Source organism: Leopardus geoffroyi, chromosome B4 (assembly GCF_018350155.1).
Source record: "Leopardus geoffroyi isolate Oge1 chromosome B4, O.geoffroyi_Oge1_pat1.0, whole genome shotgun sequence".
Lineage (NCBI taxonomy): Eukaryota > Metazoa > Chordata > Mammalia > Carnivora > Felidae > Leopardus > Leopardus geoffroyi.
The window spans coordinates 117951987-117971678 of NC_059341.1; the positions used below are offsets into that span (position 1 = coordinate 117951987).

At 43.7% G+C, this 19692-nt stretch overlaps 1 protein-coding gene across 2 annotated transcripts in view; it reads left to right on the top strand.

The window, feature by feature from the left end:
* Positions 1-19318, top strand: part of ELK3 (ETS transcription factor ELK3) — a 68123-nt gene extending 48805 nt beyond the window's left edge. Inside the window, exons 3-5 of one of the 2 annotated variants that reach the window (XM_045464667.1) lie at positions 150-929; positions 10905-11027; positions 16869-19318. In XM_045464667.1, the coding sequence (XP_045320623.1) occupies positions 150-929; positions 10905-11027; positions 16869-16967 (1002 nt within the window). In that variant the 3' untranslated portion in view covers positions 16968-19318. The remainder of the gene's footprint in view (positions 1-149; positions 930-10904; positions 11028-16868) is intronic. The other variant, XM_045464668.1, reaches the window with a different exon arrangement.
* The last annotated feature ends 374 nt before the right edge of the window (positions 19319-19692 follow it).

Below are 19692 nucleotides of genomic sequence, written 5' to 3' on the forward strand. Positions count from 1 at the left end.
AGTCCTCTTTCCACCACACCTTAGCCAAGAAGCGTGAATCAGGAGGAATATTATAGTGCTTCTGCCGGCAAAACTCCCCGTGACCACGCACGTCGTACTCCGTATCTCTGGTGCATTGATCTTTTCAATGTCTCCTTTTGTATTCACAGAACATCATCAAAAAGGTGATTGGGCAGAAGTTTGTGTACAAGTTTGTCTCTTTCCCGGAGATACTGAAAATGGACCCTCACGCGGTGGAGATCAGCCGGGAGAGCCTTTTGCTGCAGGACAGCGACTGCAAGGCGCCTCCCGAGGGCCGCGAGGCACACAGACACGGCTTGTCAGCCCTCAAAAGCGCAAGCCGCAACGAATACATCCACTCAGGCCTGTACTCGTCCTTCACCATTAATTCCCTGCAGAACCCACCAGAATCCTTCAAGGCAATCAAGACAGAGAAGCTGGAGGAGCAGCCAGAAGACAGCCCTCCCGTGGAAGAAGTCAGGACTGTCATCAGGTTTGTGACCAATAAAACCGACAAGCACACCAGCAGGCCCGTGGTGCCCCTGCCCTCCACCTCTGAGGCCTTCCTGGCCTCGTCCGCCTCAGCCAAGGTCTCCTCTTTAATGTTGCCAAATGCCGCCAGCATTTCGTCCGCTTCACCCTCCTCGTCTCGGTCCCCGTCCCTGTCCCCCAGCTCGCCCCTCCCTTCTGAACACAGAAGCCTCTTCCTGGAGGCCGCCTGCCATGACTCCGATTCCCTAGAGCCCTTGAACCTGTCATCGGGCTCCAAGACCAGGTCTCCATCTCTTCCCCCAAAGGCCAAAAAACCCAAAGGCTTGGAAATCTCTGCGCCCCCGCTGGTGCTCTCTGGCACTGACATCGGCTCCATCGCCCTCAACAGCCCAGCTCTCCCCTCGGGATCCCTCACCCCAGCCTTCTTCACCGCACAGGTAAGAGCCGTCCCTGTCATCCGGGCTGCACGCAGACTCAGTGGCAGAGCAGAACGGAAGAAAGAGCAACCAAAGCAACTTCCTTCTGCCCTTCGAAAGATCACCTTAGGGCCCGTAGACCAAAGTCACGGTGTAGATGTGAAGGGAAGTTACTTTTCCATCCCCAGACCAAGGTGTTCAAAGAGAAAAGCGTCGACTGCAGTGTGACGCTCGATTGGTTTCTTGCTGTTAAGTGGCTGAAAGTGATCATAATATGGAGCATGTGCCCTGGCCATCAAAGGAGATCCAAACAGTCATTTCCTAGGGAAAGTTAAGCAGGCCGAGTGACGTTTCAGAAGGCGTTTGGGCTTTGTGAAATTTGTATGACAGAGTCCTCTCTCAGGGCATCTGACAAAGTAGCTGTTTGTTTTCCGTTAATGAGAAGATAGATGTTAACCGATACTGCCACTGCAGTCATCAGGGTGGATGTGCCTTGTCCTGTATTCTCTGACAAGAAATGTAAGGGCCACACCCAGTGGTGAGAAAGAGATTCTTCAATAAAAGCAGTGCTCCTCTGACAAAACCCAGTTTCACGGGTCCACATCACGAGGGGGAGGAAAGCAAACTTGTGGAGTAAGAAAGTCTTCAGTGTTATTAACTCCCACGAGAAGGCAGCCTTTTCCGCTAAGGTGCTGGTTGTTTTGTTTTTTGTTTTGTTTTGTTTTTTAAGTAATCTCTACGCCTGACGTAGAGCTCGAACTCACGACCTTGAGACCAAGAGTCACATGCTTTACCAACTGAGCCAGCCAGGCGCCCCCGGACTTTTCCTTTAAATACGATACACAGATGCCCTTTCTGGTCCAGCTGGCAGCTGTAGGGCAAAGGCAGAGCAGGTGCTGGTAAACCCCATCTCTGCTTCCTCTGGAAAGTGGGGCACACTTTGGTGGCCGAGGTTAGACATATTGGCTTTGGGGTCACAGACCGGATTCCGTTCCTTGGCTACGCTGCTTGGTGGCAGTGTGACGGTGGGCGCTCGCTCCTTGAGCCTGTTTGCACATCTGTGAAATGGGTTGTTGTGCGGATCGAACGGGATAACGGGCACGCTAAGAGAGCTAGCTACAGCTGGCAGGTATGATCCTGGAACTCGGAGGCAGGTGGGAGCGCCATCTCTGGCCTCTGCACTCGTTGCCGTAGACGTCCTTGCTGTAACCATCACGGGGGGAGGCAGCGCCATGGATTTTCATGTCTGCCAGCTACTGTTCTAAACGCTGGCCATGCACCACTTCGGTTCTTCTGCATGGCAGGCCCGTGAAGTAGATGCCGTTAGGTCCCGTTTTTCCAGCTGAGGTAAATGAGGCACGTGAAGTCAAGTAACTCATCCAAGGTCACAGTAACAGGTGGGAGAAGCAAATGTGAACCCTGTCAGTCTGCTCCAGAATCCATCCTCTTCGGTAAAATGTTCTTGGCATGCCCTCTGGGAAAACACCCAGTTGTCCCTGATCGTAACAGTCTGTGGAGTCTGCCAAAGCCACTGAAAGCCACTCTTGGCCATTTTCCTCTCCATGGCTTCTCCCAAATTGATTGTGTCACCGGGATTTTGTGTCTGCTCAAGCTTGTGAGCCGGTCAGAATGAGCATGCTGCCCTTGTGCGGAGGGAGGGCGAAGGGCTCAGCTACTGGTCAGAATCAGCACGTGTGCTTTCAATCAGGCGTCTTCTAATCAAACACAACTGTCCAGGGGCCGAGAACTGCTGAGTAAAATGGCTCAGAAACCGGTTCCTGGAGTAGCTCCAAGAAGTAACTGCCAGGGTGAACAATCTGAGGATGATCTCCCCTGGCCTCCTTTGTGTTTACAACTGTAAGGTTTAGAGAGGTCTTGAGCAAGGCCAAGGCCAACTCTGATTTCCGTATCTGCTTTCTCTGTGAGCCTGTGTCACCGTCTCTGAACAGATGCCAGTCCCGTAGCTGTCTCAGGAACGCAGCTCAGGCTAGCCCTGTGGTTTTGGACTGGACACGGTGGGTCTAGGGTGGCTCTGCTCAGTGGGACTGAGGACGGATGGTATGGCTGGGCCGAGGAGAGGAGGAACCTTGACATGAGAAGGGATAGAGCGTGGACATGAACAAGTGAAGGCTAAACTCGGGACTGGGAGACATGACCCACTAGAACAGCCTAAAACCAGGGAGGGGAAACCAGAGGAAAGCCAGATGCTTTCATAAACCACTTGTGCCTTGGGCAGATGAGAGTGAGTGGTCCTCAGCCAAGCGGCAAGGGTAGGATGTTGATTGTGAGTTGGTGTCAGGAAGCCCAAGAAATGGGATCGGGGCTTCCAAAGGGAGAGAGGCCAAGGGCAGGGTCTGGCCTCGGGCTGAGAGTGCCTCTGGACCAAGCCGAGGGGTCAGGGGGTGGCCACTGGGTAGTGCTCTGAATGGATTCAGAGGAGTTAAGGGTTGCCTTTGGGGGATGGTGGAATCTCAGGACTTGAATTCCCTCACCTTCCAGCAGCGTCAGTTCTGCACCCAGTGCAGCCAACGGTGGCTGACAGGGAGGAAGAAACTGGAGGGAGGCCAGAGCAAGGGCAGGACTCAGGTCAGGTGTTCATCCAAGTCATTTCTCCGAGATCAGACAGGACGGTCACACCTGTCTCGGCTTGACAGTCCTCCAGGTGTTTAGGGCAGGCTTGGAGTCAGTGTAGGATTTGGATTCTCAGAGATTCCCTCCCCCAGGAACTGCTTTGGGTGCCTCAGAAACTAACCCTGGAGCCACGGTTCTCCCTCAGTGCACAGTCAGAGGCAAGGTCAGCTCTCTCAGCAGCTGGCCTCATCCCGAGGGGTGAGCCCATTTCCCCGAAATCCTCCCAAGGGGTGGGAGTGAAAACCTTCCCTTTGCTTCCAGGTCAACTCCAGGGGTTTCCTCGCCTGAAGGAGACTTGGGCCTTTGCCCCCACAGGCAGCAGTGATGTCTCATTCCTGCAGCTCATTGGTTTCCCTCCTACCTTCGCACTTTCTATCACAGAAATCACTTTCCTCTGTGGACTGTGCTGTGTGCAGGGACACCTTTGTACGTAAACATTGTTACCAGTGGGAACCTCCTATCAACCTTTCTTAACCCTTGTCTTTAGAAGAAATGAAAGGGGTGCTGTAATAACTTGATACCCTGAAAACGAAATTCCCAAGAATTTAGTTGATTTATCCCAAGAACCGTTTATTTGTTTATTTTTTACTCATCCCAAGAATAATTCCCAGTTACTTTCAGCCAGAAATATGGCAGGAGGAATGGTAGGATTAAGAGCATCTTGGCATGAGCAGGGTCATGTGGTTACAGTTCCCTCCGGGGATCGTCTTCAATCACCTACCTTGCACAGGCCCAAATTCAGATTTGAAATGTCACCTAGGGTACGACGCGCATGAAAAATGTGTATTATGCCCCAAACCATAGCCTCTGTGCCCTTCCGAACTACGTGTGGCGCATCGGCTGGAACCCGTACTGCCCAGTCGTGGTTACTCTTGGGAACCAAGATTATGAATATAGACGGACGTGATGATCACCCAAACAGCCCTCAAGGGTGGATATGAGGAACTGAGGACAGAGCGTACAAAAGCCAGCTGCGTACCCAGCAGTGATGTAGTTGGAGCTCAGCCACTGAGGTCACACTGGACTGTTGGTAGAAGAGCAAGGACGTTCTCTCTCGTGGCATGAACTACAGAAGTTGAGATGAGGGAGGAGCCAAGATGTGAAACCCTCTTGGTTCCTAGCCAGGCGCCATAGAGACCGGAAGAGTGCCAGCTGGCTGGTTCCGTGCGTCCTCTGCACCGTGGTATTGTCTGTCACTCTTCCTTCCATTTGTCTCTTCTGTTCGGTGTCTCCCTCCTCACCTGTTCTCAATGTGCAGTTAGTTCAGAACCGGAGGCTGCCACGTTGCTTTTCCCTTCATTTATGCCAAGGCCTCTGTTAATCTCACGTGTGATGTTTAAGATGCTGAACTCAGATATGCGCGGGCATCGGGGCATGAACTCCTCGTCAGAGTCTGAGCATGCATGCCCCAGGCTGTTTTATTAGCAGCGGCCTTGATTGGCATTAATTGAGTGGAGAGAACCTGCAGAGGACTGAAATGTGAAAACCTCCTTTCTTCACGTGCTGGTGGAGGTAACAGCTTTGGGCCAAAATCATGAGGTGGGAATTTGGAGTAAAATGGATGTGTCTGATGAGGAGCACTGAGGATATATTGCCTCGTGTCCCAGCTCTGGACTGGTTTCTCATCCTACTGTCTCCATTGCCATTATCACAAAAGCAAAAACGATTTTCCCCTCCATCCCACTCTCCACAACACTTTTCCAGCTTAGCCTAAAGCTTTCTCTATACTGACCCTATAGGGGACAGGTGGTCCTTCTAGAAGTTCTTGGCAGTGGAAGATGCTGGTAGAGTTTTGCGTGACTTGACACTCCAGCTGAAGGTTCTTCCTTCCCTGGGCTCTGGGCTGCCCAGGATAAACAAGTTGTGATAACGCCCTCCCTCTCTCCACCTCCGGGCCTGTCTCATCTCCCTCCTTTGCCTTCTTGGTTCCACTGCCTCCTCCCCAATTCTGCTCTTAACTCCTTTCCCCCTCCTGCCACTTGCTACACCTCCTGTAGACTCGCATGGAGTTCGGTTGGAACTCTCATGGAACCCTTTCATTAAGATCAGCACGTTGAGTGCTACACAAACTTTTGTGTGATTTAACTTCTCTCTTAAAGTCTTTCAAATCGTTGTTGTTACTTGAGTTTGGGCAACTCCAGGAGTCTTCCAGAAATAGTTGACATTTATTTGAGGATTTGTTTTTAACCCCAGAATGGCATTGTCATGGATTCTGAGAGACTAAGATTTGTGATGTTTGTTGGTACAACAGAATGTTAAGCGGACATCCTGATCTCCTCTCCTTTATTTTCTAGAGCCCCCAAGACTTACCAGTATCTCATATTCCCAAGTCAAATAAGCCACATATACTTGTTGTTGAGTGGCTCATGCACATCCTATGTGGTCAGTAATGAACAGTTAATTCATCTAGGAGATAACTGTTCAACACCTACTCTTTGCTAGTGATTGAGGTATACAGAGGTGAACAAGATAGACCGTTTCTGCTCTCATAAGCTTGCTGTCCATTAGGTAAAGAATATGGGGTAATATAACTTAGGGTGATGTGAAATTATAGGTGACGCTGAAAACTGGATGAGGAATTCAGACTCGTTTTGATAAGAAATTAACAGCTTGCTGGGATTTTTAAAGAGAAACAAATTCCCTTTAGAACCTATCAACAAATAATTATTGAGCATTATTTGCGAATCACTGAAAGGATACCAGGAGTATGTACAGTGCCTATTTTTATGACCTTAGGACCTAGCCAAAACAAGGCGCGCACACGCACACACACACACACACACACACACACACACACACACACACAGCATATGGCAAGGGTCAAATACACAGTGCAGAGAAGCACCATAGGAACAGAAGAGGGGAAAGATCATTCAGTCCAATTCAACATATAGGAAGTGAGCACCTATTACATGTAAGATGCAGTGCTTGGAGCTGGGGATACAAACATGAATTAGTCCCTGATCATTAGGGGCTCGTAACTTGCCTTAAATTCTTTGATACACTATCCCAGATCAGTACAGAAGAAATATTAAGAAGGTATTAATTTTGCTGGGGATGGGGAAGGGTGTTGACAGGGCTTCCTGGAAGGCATGAGCACACTTGGGCAGGGTAGCGACCATCTGGCACATAAGGTGAAGGGGGCATTGTAGGCAGAGGAACAGCTTGAACCAAGCCATAAAGATATGAAACAGCTTAGTGAATGAGGGACAGTACAGTGGTTCAGTAGGGAGTGGGGACAAATTGCAAAGGTGAAGCCCGTGGTTGGGAGATGGGGCATGAGTGACATAGTTGTGTTTTAGAACTCATCTTGATGACATGGATTGGGGAGGGGTGAAGCTGGAACCAGGTAGGATACTATTATAATATTCCAGATGAAAGACAAGGGGGATCTAAGGCTGTGACAGTTGGGTGGGGCCAAAGGGGACAGATGTGAGAGAGACATAGGGAATGCCATCCACAGGTGTGAAGGTGGTAGGGGAGCGCCAGAAGTTGAGTATGAGGAGCATGGGATAGGAATAAGCTCGTGGTGAAAGGTTACATGTCCATTTTGGGCCATCTAGAGTGTGAGGAGCCTGTATGACATAGAACATCCAGTTCCAGCTGGAGCTAAGGAGTTTGGGACTGAAGAGAAAGTTAGGGAGTCACCAACATGTAAGGGGTGCTTAAAATCATGGGAACAGGGTACCCCAGGGAAATAAGGTCTGGGTGGTCAGGGAAGGTTCTGGAACAAGTGCTAAAGGACTGGTAGGCTGGGATTCTATAGTGTTCAGGACACATGAAGCAAAGTAGGAGGGTTCATATAAGGAAATTAGGGAGCATATGAAACCAGGTCATGGGGCAACCTAGAATTGTGGCTAACAAATTTTTTCCCCCTGAAACAATGAATTTCAAAGGAAGATAGTATGTTAGGGTGACTGATTTGGTAGTGGTGCTCAGAATAGATTGGAAGAGGGGCACCTGGGTGGCTCAGCTGGTTGAGTGTCCCACTCTTGGTTTTGGCTCAGGTCATGATCTCACGGTTTGGGAGTTGGAGCCCTACATCGGGCTCTGTGCTGACAATGCAGAGCCTGCTTGGGATTCTCTCTCTGCCCCTCCCCTGCTTTCTATCTCTCTCTCAAAATAAATACACTTAATAAAATAAAATGAAGACTAGATTGGAAGAGAGGCCAGAGGTGGACTGGTTTAGGTGGCATTTGTTGAATGCCATTTAGTAAGGTGATAGGCCTTGAATGCAGCAGAAATGGAAATGGGGGCAATAAATAAGAGAGTCACTTCAAAGAAGGATCCACAGGCCGTGCCCAGAGGTTTTTTGCATCTCAGTGACTAGGATGCTGGGTTGTAGACAGGGCTGTAAGTCCGGGGATCGTGTCTTGTCCTATCATTGTATCCTTGGCACCTAATACATACCATGTGCTCAGTATTTCTTGGTGGATAGATCAGTGGTGGTATTGATAGACACGGGGAGTCCTAAGAAACACTAGGTTTGGAAAGAAGGGGAGGAAGGCCGGTTTGAACAGGCAGGGCATTCCAAGTTGACACGTCCAACAGGTGACAGATATGTGAGGGGATGCACCTGGAGTTACAGATCACTTCAGCTCATCAAGTATTTAGAAACTGGGTACCACAGGAGGAATAAAGATGAGCAAGAGGCCTTATACGCTATAGAAAGAGGCATAATAAGAATATGCAAATTAACATAATGAGGTAGAAAATGTTAAGGAAAAAGTGGTTATAGAGTGTTATACAGATTCAGGAAAAAGAGGAAAGACTGAGGGAAAAGCAGAAAAGTCTCCTTTGAAGGGGTGGTGTTTTGATGGGCAGAGGGAAGCAGGGGTAGGGTAGAGGAGGAGGTCTGAGGGCACGGTCCAGGCAGAGGGCCTTGAACCAGGGAACTCAAATGGAGTATGTCTGGGCAATGCCAGCTCACCAGGTTTAGTTCAAATGTGCAGGCTTTTTAGGAGACCCTGTATTATGCAGAAGAAGAACTGCGTTGGGGTGGGGGAGATGAAAACGAGATCCCGATAGGAAGGTCTTTCCCCTTGAACATCAATACCCTTTGCCTTGGGTCCTTGGGCCTCTCCTTCCCTACAGCTGATGGGATCAAGAACTCCCCGTCTGCCATCCCGAAGGGCCCATTTACTAAAATATCCTTTGGTGAAGGAAGAGGAAGCATGCATTTTGCCTGTGGCTTCTTTCTTTAGCCTCTAGTCCTCGGGCCCAGCCCATACCACCTTGCCTGACTCCAAGAGCTTGTGGAAAGAGGCTCTGAAAATTCACTGTACTGGAGATTAGCCAGGGTGAGCGTTAAGAGGACCGTCCCTTGAAAGAGCAACCCAAATAGTTTTTTCTTTATAGCCAGAAGATCTTCAGGGAGAACGGGGATGGGAGGGAGAAGAGTGAATGAAGTCATTTCAAAAATATTTATTTGCATATATTAATAGAAGATATTTCAGACATGCGAAATAGATGGCTGCTGTATTCTGAGTACATCCTGCATCCCTGAGAAACAAGTGTGCACACATTTTAGACTAAAATACAAATTCTACACTTCATGTATTGCTCAAAAGATCACAAAGGAGTGGATGTATACTTATGGCCAGGAATAAGAGAAAAGCTAGCTAGCTGGGTTTTGTAGTCCAGGCTTATTGTCTCTTTCGAGCTTGGGGAGCTTCATTGGTAAGTAAGCTAGGAGGCCCTGAACACACTGTTAATGTGGCATATTGTGGTTGGAATTTGGTTCCAGTGCAACATGCAAATATTAGTTCTCCGATCACTTGAGCTTGTGCACTTGAGCCTAATGTGGCCGAGAGGAGCCTTGAAGGTACCGGCAGGTGCCTGGTTTCAGGACATTGAGTACGGTTATATATACATTGAGAATTTCTCCCATGAACAGATGAAATTCATAGAATACGTCAGGTTCACTTTTTATGAACACTTCTTGAGCGTTTGCTGTGTGCCAGGCACATGTATAGAGTTTTACATAGACCATCTTATTTCATCTTCCTAGCAATCCTGTAATGTAGGCATTTTTTTTCCTCCCCATTTTACAGATGAGGAGACCAAGGCATAGAGAGATGACCTTAGTAGTAAGTAGTGGTTCTGAGGTTGGAACACTGGCAGAGCCCATGCGAAAAAAGTCTTAATCGTCAGACCAGATGGCCTGCTGCATTTGTGAAACGGCCTCGCATTAGAACTGGGAAGCACCTCCAGAACACGTATTTATCCCAATAACCTCACTGGTCATTCCACGTGTAGGCAATGCTGTGGAATCAAAGATTCAAATGACTTGGTATAAATTAGTTCACCTTTCAGTAGCTTCACAGTTTGAGAACCTTTGGAGGTTTGTCTCCTTTCCGCTGAACACAGCAGACCTTTCAACTTAGGTTTATGCCAAATGTTCCCGATAATTAACAAAGCTGCTGAAGCCAATTCTAGGAAAAAATAACACTCTAGCATCCAACATGATGCAATGTGCACACTGGAGCCTTTGCTGTGGTTCTCATTACACAGAGCACCTTACTGACATCATAAAACCGCGGAGGGGCTCCTGCTAGTCACCAAAGGTGCAAAACCACCCTGGGCCAGGAGGTTGCCTCAGCTGAGAACAAAAGCCATGCAGACTTACCAGCTGGGCGAGTTGTTTCTTCTGCCCTCTAGCTGGCTTGCAGGCCAGGACTCCTGCTGTGTGTGTGCGAGCAGATGCAGTCCTTGGCACTCCCCTGGGAAACCCAGTTTTGGCTTTACACCCAGTCTAACAAGAAAGAATTTTTCCCCCTCCAAACCATTGCCAGGGAGATGAATTCTCATCAGCCCCACATCCGGAGTGGAATTTGGAAAACCTAGTTCAGAACTTTTGAAGAAGCTGCTACAGGGTATTTTAACAGCAAATCCTAAAATCTGAAAGGGCTGCTGCTTTCTGGGAAAGTGAAGCTCGAGAGGCCCTTTAAAAAGTGTGTGTGTGTGTAACCCAAGTAATGGATGTCCATTGTAGGAAAATAAGAAAAGAGATAAAAATATAGCCCCTTCATGGAGTACCATTTTGTACACTAAATCTTGTTTAATGGGGGAAGGGAGGCAAATTGAAGACACCACCTGGACAAAAGTTGCTATAAACTTGTTTTACAACTAGAATGTTTAGGGGAGGTAACTTGTCCATACTTTTCTCCTTTATAAAATTGCTAATACAGTTAGCATTAAAGAAAATTAAACTGTGCACAGCCTTGCAGAAATAACATGGTTTCCAGATTTTCCTAAGATGGTGAGGCTTGTTTCTTGGTTCAAGGCTAGTGTACCTAGCCTCAATGCTGATCACGGCTAGAGTCAGCTGATACCTTTATCAAAATCTGTGTGCTTTTTTCCCAGACACCAAATGGATTGCTTCTGACCCCGAGTCCACTGCTATCCAGCATACATTTCTGGAGCAGCCTTAGTCCAGTTGCTCCTCTGAGTCCTGCCCGGTTGCAAGGGCCAAACACGCTGTTCCAGGTGAGCATTTAGAAATGAACTTGTACACACTAAACTTCTAAGGGATGTGTTTCCCCAGTAAATCCTGCATAGGTTACAGACCACTACCCTCCATGGTTAAAATGTGAAGTTTCCAAAGGGAGATGATGGGGCTGTAAAAGGCAGCCTTCAAAGGCAGACATTTTCACTGAGGCAGAAATAGCGTATTTGTGTCAGATATCCACAAATGGAACAATTAATTCTCGAAGTATTTGGATATCTTTACTGCCTATAAGAACTGGAAATTTATTCAGGAAAAGGGACAACTTTAAAACGATTTTATAGTAGCTCATACTTTAAAAAATTAATCACCATATTGACATTACTTGAAATAAACTGAAAAACAAAAATAATGAAGAATTTCCATACTGTAATAGAAAAGTGATCTGTAGAATTCTGTGAATCGTCCTCAAGTTCTCCCTGTTCCATAAGAAAGGAACACCCAGGGCATTTGGTTAAAAACAATCTTAGCTGCTTTATCTTGCACAAGTCCTGTTACTAGGTAGGCACGTTTATTATTCATTCACACACTGCAATTATGCAGTAGCATTGCCTGCTATCGTGTGGTAATCAGTATTTCCTCTTTGAAAGACTCAAAGACTGTTTCTCACAGACCAAGATGTTATTACTAAGAGAATAGAATCCTAGGGATAGGAGCGAAGCAAAGCTGGGGGAAGTGAAAACACCGCCTGTTGATCTCATCCACCCTATATCCCATGCCTGCCCCCCCACCCCCCGCCACTGAGTGGCTCACCCAAGATAGTTGTAGTTCTTTTCTCCCCTTGCACCTAGCACTGACCACTCTGTATTTATGATTGCCTGTTCGCCTGGCAATCTCCACTAGACTGTGGGCCCTCAGGAGGCTGGAACTGCATCATGTTTCTTGTTTACTGCGGTGTGCCCCCTGTGTCGGGCACATCGCTGGGCACACAAATGATGCTTAGTAATTATCACTGACTGACTAAATGAATGGATGTCTAAGAATTCACCAAGAAACTGGAGCACCTGATGCCTCAGTCTGTAGAGCATGTGGCTCTTGGTCTCACAGTCGTGAGTTGGGGCCCCATGTTCAATGTAGAGATTATTTTAAAAAGAAAAGAGTAAGAATTGTCTAAGAATGTTGTTAAAAAGATCAGGTCTCCATGCTTTTCTGAGTGGGTCATTTTGCTTGTCAAAGTTAATATTTACCTTCTCTGTGCCAGGGGCTATACATGCTGGGATTTAGGGTCTTGGAAGAAAGGTAGAGCTAAAGAGGTTTTGATTGCTATCTTGCTTCTCTGGTTTCCTAGGAAGGTTGAGGTAGGGACTGTATATCCCTAGAGTAATCAAGTTTCTCTTCAGGCCTGTCTTCTCATCACAAGAAATTGAGCTATGGCCATACACGGCCAACATGTTGATTCTTATCCATCTGAACTCAGGCAGGGAAACAAAAACTAGAAGCAGTGAGCAAGCGAAGTACTGGCAAAGTTTCAGATTAGTAATCTTTTGGTAGAGTTAAAAGACCTTACTTCCTGGTATTCAGGTTGGAGCAGCAGTCTTCTAGTATTCAAGTTCCTGATTAGAGCACAAGTTGTTTGGAGCGTGTGTATGGTGAGCTCTGTGGGCCTGGGGACTGAAGTCCTACTCCAGTCCTACATCTAACAAGGCCTCCGTAGGGTTCACTAGATGTTTGTGAATAATGAATGGAGTCTCCCTTCCTTCCTTACTGGGAATTCTGCCACCTGACTTGTACAGGGCTTAGTGATCTCCTAAGGAATCCATGGAAAACTGTTAGTTGGGAGTTCTTTAGGATCCCTTGCCTTAGAATCTAAACCTTTTCCAGCCCATCACTAACAGTGACAACTGTCCATGTCCGTAGTGTTTCTACACACTGTCAAGATAATAGGAAGTCTGGGTGGATATACATATCCTCTTCTCTTTGGTCATGGAGAAACCAGTAGCTCTCAAAGTTAGTGTGCAACAGAATCAGCTTAAATGGGGTGTTAAAAACTTGTTGGGCCCCAACCCAAGAGTTTTTGATTCAGAACATCTCGGTTGGGGCCTGAAAATAACATCTTTCCAAGATCGCAGTGATGCTGCTGCTCTAGGAATCCACTTTGAGAACCACTGCAGACCAGTGGTTCCTAATTTACAATTAGAATTCTGCAGAAGAAACTGCTGCATTTAAAGACCACCTGCTTCAAAATTTTCATTTCACAAAATGTACCTCTCCTCTCACCAGAGCCATTCAAAACAAAACTACAACCCAAACTACAAACATAAGGTCAGGATGAGGAATATAATCATTTTTAGACGGCTGGCAGGGCCTTGTGCCCTCTGTCATTAGGGTCCATAAAACTAAGGAAAAACAACTTTGTGCCCTTTAAAATATTATCACTCTTCCTATGATAAGAGCAGTTGTGATAGAAGTTGGAACCAGCAGTTTTTAAAACAGTAAGTAAAACGTAAGAATATTCGAAATTCAGATGATCAACAGTGCTCCTTTCAAACTAATAATTTTCTTTAAAAATAACAAACTTTTCACGTATACTGTAAATGTGTTGGAGGAATAAAAGAAATACACTTGGGCTACAGTAAGCTTTAAATGATGCTGGCAAGTTTCCCATTGTGATAATTAGAAAAGTAAGTCAGAATCCTTAGGGTAACAGTTGACAGAGTGGAAGAGTTTTTGCACAGAAGGTCCACTGGTATAATTATTGTGGCAAGTTATAGCAGATACTGAAGAATTTAAAGGAAGGGGAGAGAAGATACTAGTTTTTCTGGAAGAGGTATATTTAAAAATAAAGTGATTCTGGTCTGAACAGTTTGGTATTTGGAACTTTTATCTATAGGATGTCTGTTCCACTTTCGAAACAGAGTGATCAAATTTGGAATAGGTACAGTTAATATCTCAAAACAAGGCAGGGCTAATTAAGGTTTTCAATTAAGAAGGTTTTCTGTAATTTTTAATTCAACAGACCTAATCCAGAAGAGATTTGCAGTGCTGTGTTATCAGGGATTGTAGAGGTTATACAATATGGGAATAATAGATATATAAACAAAACGTTGTAGGAACCCAACAGGGACTAATTTTCTAGCTGGGGACTAGATGGAGGCTCCAGGAAACAAGTGGCACCTGAGCTGGGAAGAAAGGACAGGATTTGGGGCGAGAGAAAAGCACCTTCTAGATAATTTGCATGATTTGACTATGCAAGTACACAGTCTGTTCAGGAAGGGACTGGGTGACTGGAAAAGCAGCTGTGGGCCTTGAATAGTATGCTCAGAGTTTTCCACCTGTAACCATGGGAGGCTTTCTTAGCTGGAGATAGTGTAATAAAAATCTCTAATTTTAAATATTTCTCATAGTTTATTTTGAGAGAACGAGCATGAGTGGGGGAGGGGCAGAGAGAGAGGAAGAGAGCAAGAATCCCAAGCAGGCTCCACGCTGTCAGCATGGAACCCGATGTGGGGCTCGAACTCATGAACCATGAGATCATGACCCGAACCGAAGTCAGACACTTAACTGACTGAGCCACCTAGGTGCCCCTATATAATCTCTATTTTAGAAACACATTGCTGACAGCATGTGGAGAAAGGATTGAAGAGGGGGAAGGAAGAGATGAGAAAAATTTGTATTACTTCGAACACTGATGGGAAAATCATTTTTTAGATTATAGTGGAAATGGGAATATATTTAGAAGACATTCCGGAGGTAAAATTGAGAGGAAGACTTTTAGTTGCGTTTCAGGAGTAAGAAGTAGTGAAATTTAGGAAGAGACAAAGATTACTTTTGTATAAGAAGCTCACATTTTTTGAGGGCTACTATATGTTAGACATTGTTTAGAGTGCTTTTCGTGGCTTCTCATTTAATACAGTTGACCCTTGAACAATGTGGGGTTTAGGGGTGCTCACCCCCCTTGCAGTTGAAAATCCATGTATAACTTCTGACTGTTCAAAAACATTAGCCTAATGTTGACCAGAAACCTTTCTGATAACAGCTGACACATACTTTGCGTGTTCCATGTATTATATGCTGTAGGTATTCTTATAAAAAAGTAAGCTAGGGAAAAGAAAATTGTAAGGAAAAGACATTTACAGTATTATGCTGTTTGTTGGAAAAATTTGCAAACCTGTGTTGTTCAAGAGTCAACTGTACTCCCAGTAGTTCTTTTTGAAAACCTAAGGAAACTAAGGCCCAGAGATGTTGCTCAGTTTACCCAAGACCACATGTTAATAAGCAGCAAAACCTGGATTCAAGTTTAGGGTCATGCTCCTATCACCACTCTGACTGACTTGAGTGAGCACAGAATTGCAGGCTATTGGGGAAGACATACTGATGGGGACATCTAACTGATAGCAGGAAATGACTGTTGAGTCCAGTATGGGAGAAAGGCAGGCAGAGGGTAAAGTTTGGGGGAATGCTGCAACTTAAGAGAGTGGACGTGGGGAGTCAATAAAGATGAAACATGCCAGAAAAGCCAGGCAAGAGAAACTACAACTGAGTACAGAGATAAAGGGAAGAGGGCAATAATATCTAGATTTAAACAGGAAGATTAACAAAACCAAAAGCTGACCAGTAAGATGGTCACAAACCAAAATGAGATAAGACTGCAAATAAACTAAAGGAATGAAAATTCAAAACCCGCTCTTCTTCCAGGGTCTACGCTAAAATCAAGTCAATGAGAATAGTAGTTAGGAGCATGGATCTTTTAAAAGAGTATAAGCTAGATGTTTAATAGATGTGATAACTCAGTTGAAATGGGTAAAATTCTACAAACAACTAAAATTCCAAAGTGTCAGAAAAGAAGCAAATCCTTGAATATTTAATGACCATTAAGGAAATTGAAATAGTATTTAAAGAGCACCCCCACATGCTCTGTGGGGATAACCAAACTTACCTTACAGGATCCTAGATATCAACTGAAGTGACAACCACTGATAAACTGCAAGGCACCAGACATAAATTATTGAAATAGTTTGAAAATTGGACAAATCTATATTTATTGTACAGTACTTCTACCTTGTGCTAGGTTTTGCAGTTTGATATTCAGTATTGAAATTTAGTATTAACTTATCTAGACGAAATAGCAATTAAACTAGAAGACAGTCGGGAGATCATTTTGACACCTATCATTCTGGACAATGAAAATCTAGTTATGCATAGTAATGTATTAAAGGGAGGCCTTTAATTATTCTTGTTCAGTTGGGAGTATAGTTGTGGTATTTCTTTCAGACCTGAAAGTTGTTATCAAAGCCAGCTACCTTTATCCCATTTATCATCTTAGTTGCCAACAATACAAAAATTAACTTTTTAAGTATTGTTACCGTGAAGTAGGATATTATTTGTCATTGTAATTAAAAAGAATACTTCCTCAGCCCCAAAATATATTCTTGCTTTCTAAGCCTTTTAAGGTAAAGTACTTATTTTTAATAGTTACTGAGAAGCATCTTTATAGTACTCTGGACAAACCATGGCCATTTACAAAATACTATTAGAAGTTTTACATGTGCACCAGGTTGTGTGTGTTGTCTCTGGTTTTCAAAAACAATATTTAAAGCAAATCAGCATTCTGAGTAGCTTGGAACCTTTTAAAAGTATTAGAACATGCTTTAGCAACATACATACATTTTTTTTTTTTTTTCTAGTGGCCTAGGTATTTAATAATCAGGGAGATTTTCTGGGCCCTATTCTTTGCTCTAACCGTGATCTCATTCTGTAAAATAATTTGCAACCGACCTGTCTCCCAGGGGTGATCCACCATGGTCTGTCTAGGAATGTAAAGAACTCAGGTTCTTCCCAATGGGTCTGCAATAATTATTTTAAAACGCTTTTGTTCCCTACAGTTTCCAACACTGCTTAATGGCCACATGCCAGTGCCAATCCCCAGTCTGGATAGAGCTGCTTCTCCAGTACTGCTTTCTTCGAACTCTCAGAAATCCTGATGACATCTGGCCACAATTAAAGACTTATTAACTGATGAGACAAATTTGTCCCCCTGGGCTAGTTTACCTGTGTCATGAGAAGGACATTGTGAAACCCTATGTTAATTTGGTTTGCACTTTTCATAACATGGATGGTCTAGATTTATGTTAGCATTTTTAAAACTTTTTTTTTTTATATTCAAGTATATATGAAGATCTGTTTGGCATTAAGTGAATTTTAATGTTTTTGTTTTATATCTTCTTAGCTCTTAAGTGTTGAACACTGTTGACAGTGAAGAACTTTTAATGGTTTTCAGTATAACTAATAAGGATGTGAAGCTTTTTTTCTCTTTAATTCCGCATACGCTGAACTATGCTTATAGACACTATAACCAGCTGTGCCTTCCTTTGCATTTAGTTTTATGTAAATGATTTATATATTTTTTAGTATTAAGAGAAAATGTTTGAAAGACAAAAATTAGTATCAAACAGCTCTCTAGTAGAATTTCATTATTTTCCACAAGTAGGCAACATGAAAGCATATTCATATTTTTCCTTTTCGCTTTCAATTGTATAAGAATTGCCTTAGAACCTCTTTTGAACTGAAATTCAGTAAATGTCCAAGTTAATGTTTTTATAAAATAAACTAAGCCATATTTAGAAAATAAACATTCATAAAAGAAAATGTTCTAAAGTGCATTTTTTAAAAAATGAACTTTGAAAGGCTAGCCACCTGTTTACAATCTTTTAGACTCCTCCCAAGCATAAACCGGAGATGGAAATCTACATCAAGTTCACTCTACCCATGCCCTTGAAATATCTATGTAAGCATGTTCTTATTTCAAAAAATCAGCTGTGGGTCTCCCAGTTTCCCTAGAGAATCACACCCCTGATATATTTCCTGTACCATTATGAGTTAGGGTAAACCCCTACAACCATAATTAACATTTAAAATACCTATGCTTTGGAAGAGGCTCACAGACAACAATTTTAGAACACCAAGTATCTTCATGTGTACAGGCATAGCCTTGCCTGTGAAACTGAGAGGTAGGATACATTGCTTTATGTATTACTACGTTTATGGGGAGAATGGAGGAAACTGGATACAAGAAATATAAAATTCTTCAGGAACCTCATCATTATGGAACTGAATTAGTAACAATTTGGAGCACTCAGCAGTTAACTCTCTTGTGTAGCACAGTTTAGAGCAGTGATAACAAACATCAGGCACCACTCTAAGGCACTGTTCTGTACACGAGGTAGGAAAATTCTAATGTGGAGAGAACTGGAAAGTGTCCGGCACTTTCAAGATCAGATGATCATCCTGAACTGTAAGTAACCAATTTGAAATATGGCTAAATGACTCCAAAGTAGGTGTTAAGTGGCAAGGATTATGAAAAAGCATAAAAAATAAAGCTTGTGAAAACAAACATTTCTGCAATTTTCTAAAAATCTTGAGATTTTTCAGTTGGAATTAAGCATCTCTGTACATCTCCAATATACAACTCTGGATATAAATTCCCAAATCCACAGACACTGCTGTCACTCCCTCATAGGCTGAGGAAAATTCTGTACTAAAATAAAAGAGCTGGTCTGGGGAACTGAGATGTACCCAACATGAAATGCTACAGGTAGAGGGGGCCTTTGAGAATACTTCTCACCACTGTTTCTAGATAAGGCAATTACACAAACTGGGAGCTGCCTGAGGCCACACAGCTCATTAAAGATAGAACAGTGACTGGTGCTCAGTCCAGTTATGCTTTTCCACTCCTGGCTGTAACTAACTACTGGCCCCAAGCTGTATGTTAGAACATTAAAAAAAATTCATCGGATAAGTGAAGAACATACCCCAAATGGAAGATTCTTACAGAGAAAGTTAATCAATGTACAAAAACTTCAACCAAAAATATTTTTAAGTGTATATGCTGATTGGAAATATTCAAATGACTATAAACCCAATTCCTATATTTCCTTCCTTGAAATACTATGGACTCTAGCTGTTTATTAGAAACGGAAAAACACCATAATTTTTATGGATCAGAAAACTATGACACAAATAGAGAATTGGAGGTATTGAAATGTAACTCTTATAGCTCTGCCTCATTCTGTGTGTGTGTGTGTGTGTGTGTTTTAACAGTTATTTTAGTCAGAGAATAGATTTCAAAGAACATATTAAATAACTTTTTCCTTTTTATTGTCTGCTTGATCAGTGTTAAACTACTACTATAGCTAAGGTTTTATAGAACTATAACCTAAATGTTGGTCTCTTTGTACACACCTTTTCTATGAGTGCATATCTTCATTCACTTTCATATATGTATCAATTTTACTATTATTTTTGTTCAATAAATACTTTGTGATAAAAGGTGCAAGGAGGCAAGTGGGTTGGTTTACTTCCATTTACTTGGAATGATCCAAATTTTGCTTTTCTATATGGGTAAGAGCTGAAAAATAAGTCTTGGCCTCTAGCCTCAAATATGATACATCAAAACACGCTATTGTATATACAATCTGCTTCAAAGAGATATTTAATGAAACAATTATTGAGGTTATATTGGTGAGGGTTGGGGAGGAGAATGGGTTTGAAAAGTGGTCCCCTCATCTTTTAAATCTTAAGGTTTACCAATCATTCTACATTGAAAGATAGGGTAGGTGATGAGGAAGGGGAAAAAACAAATGATCATTTCTTTTAGCTGCAACTAATATCATACTCAATGGTAACTGAAAGTGTTTTCCCCTAACATAA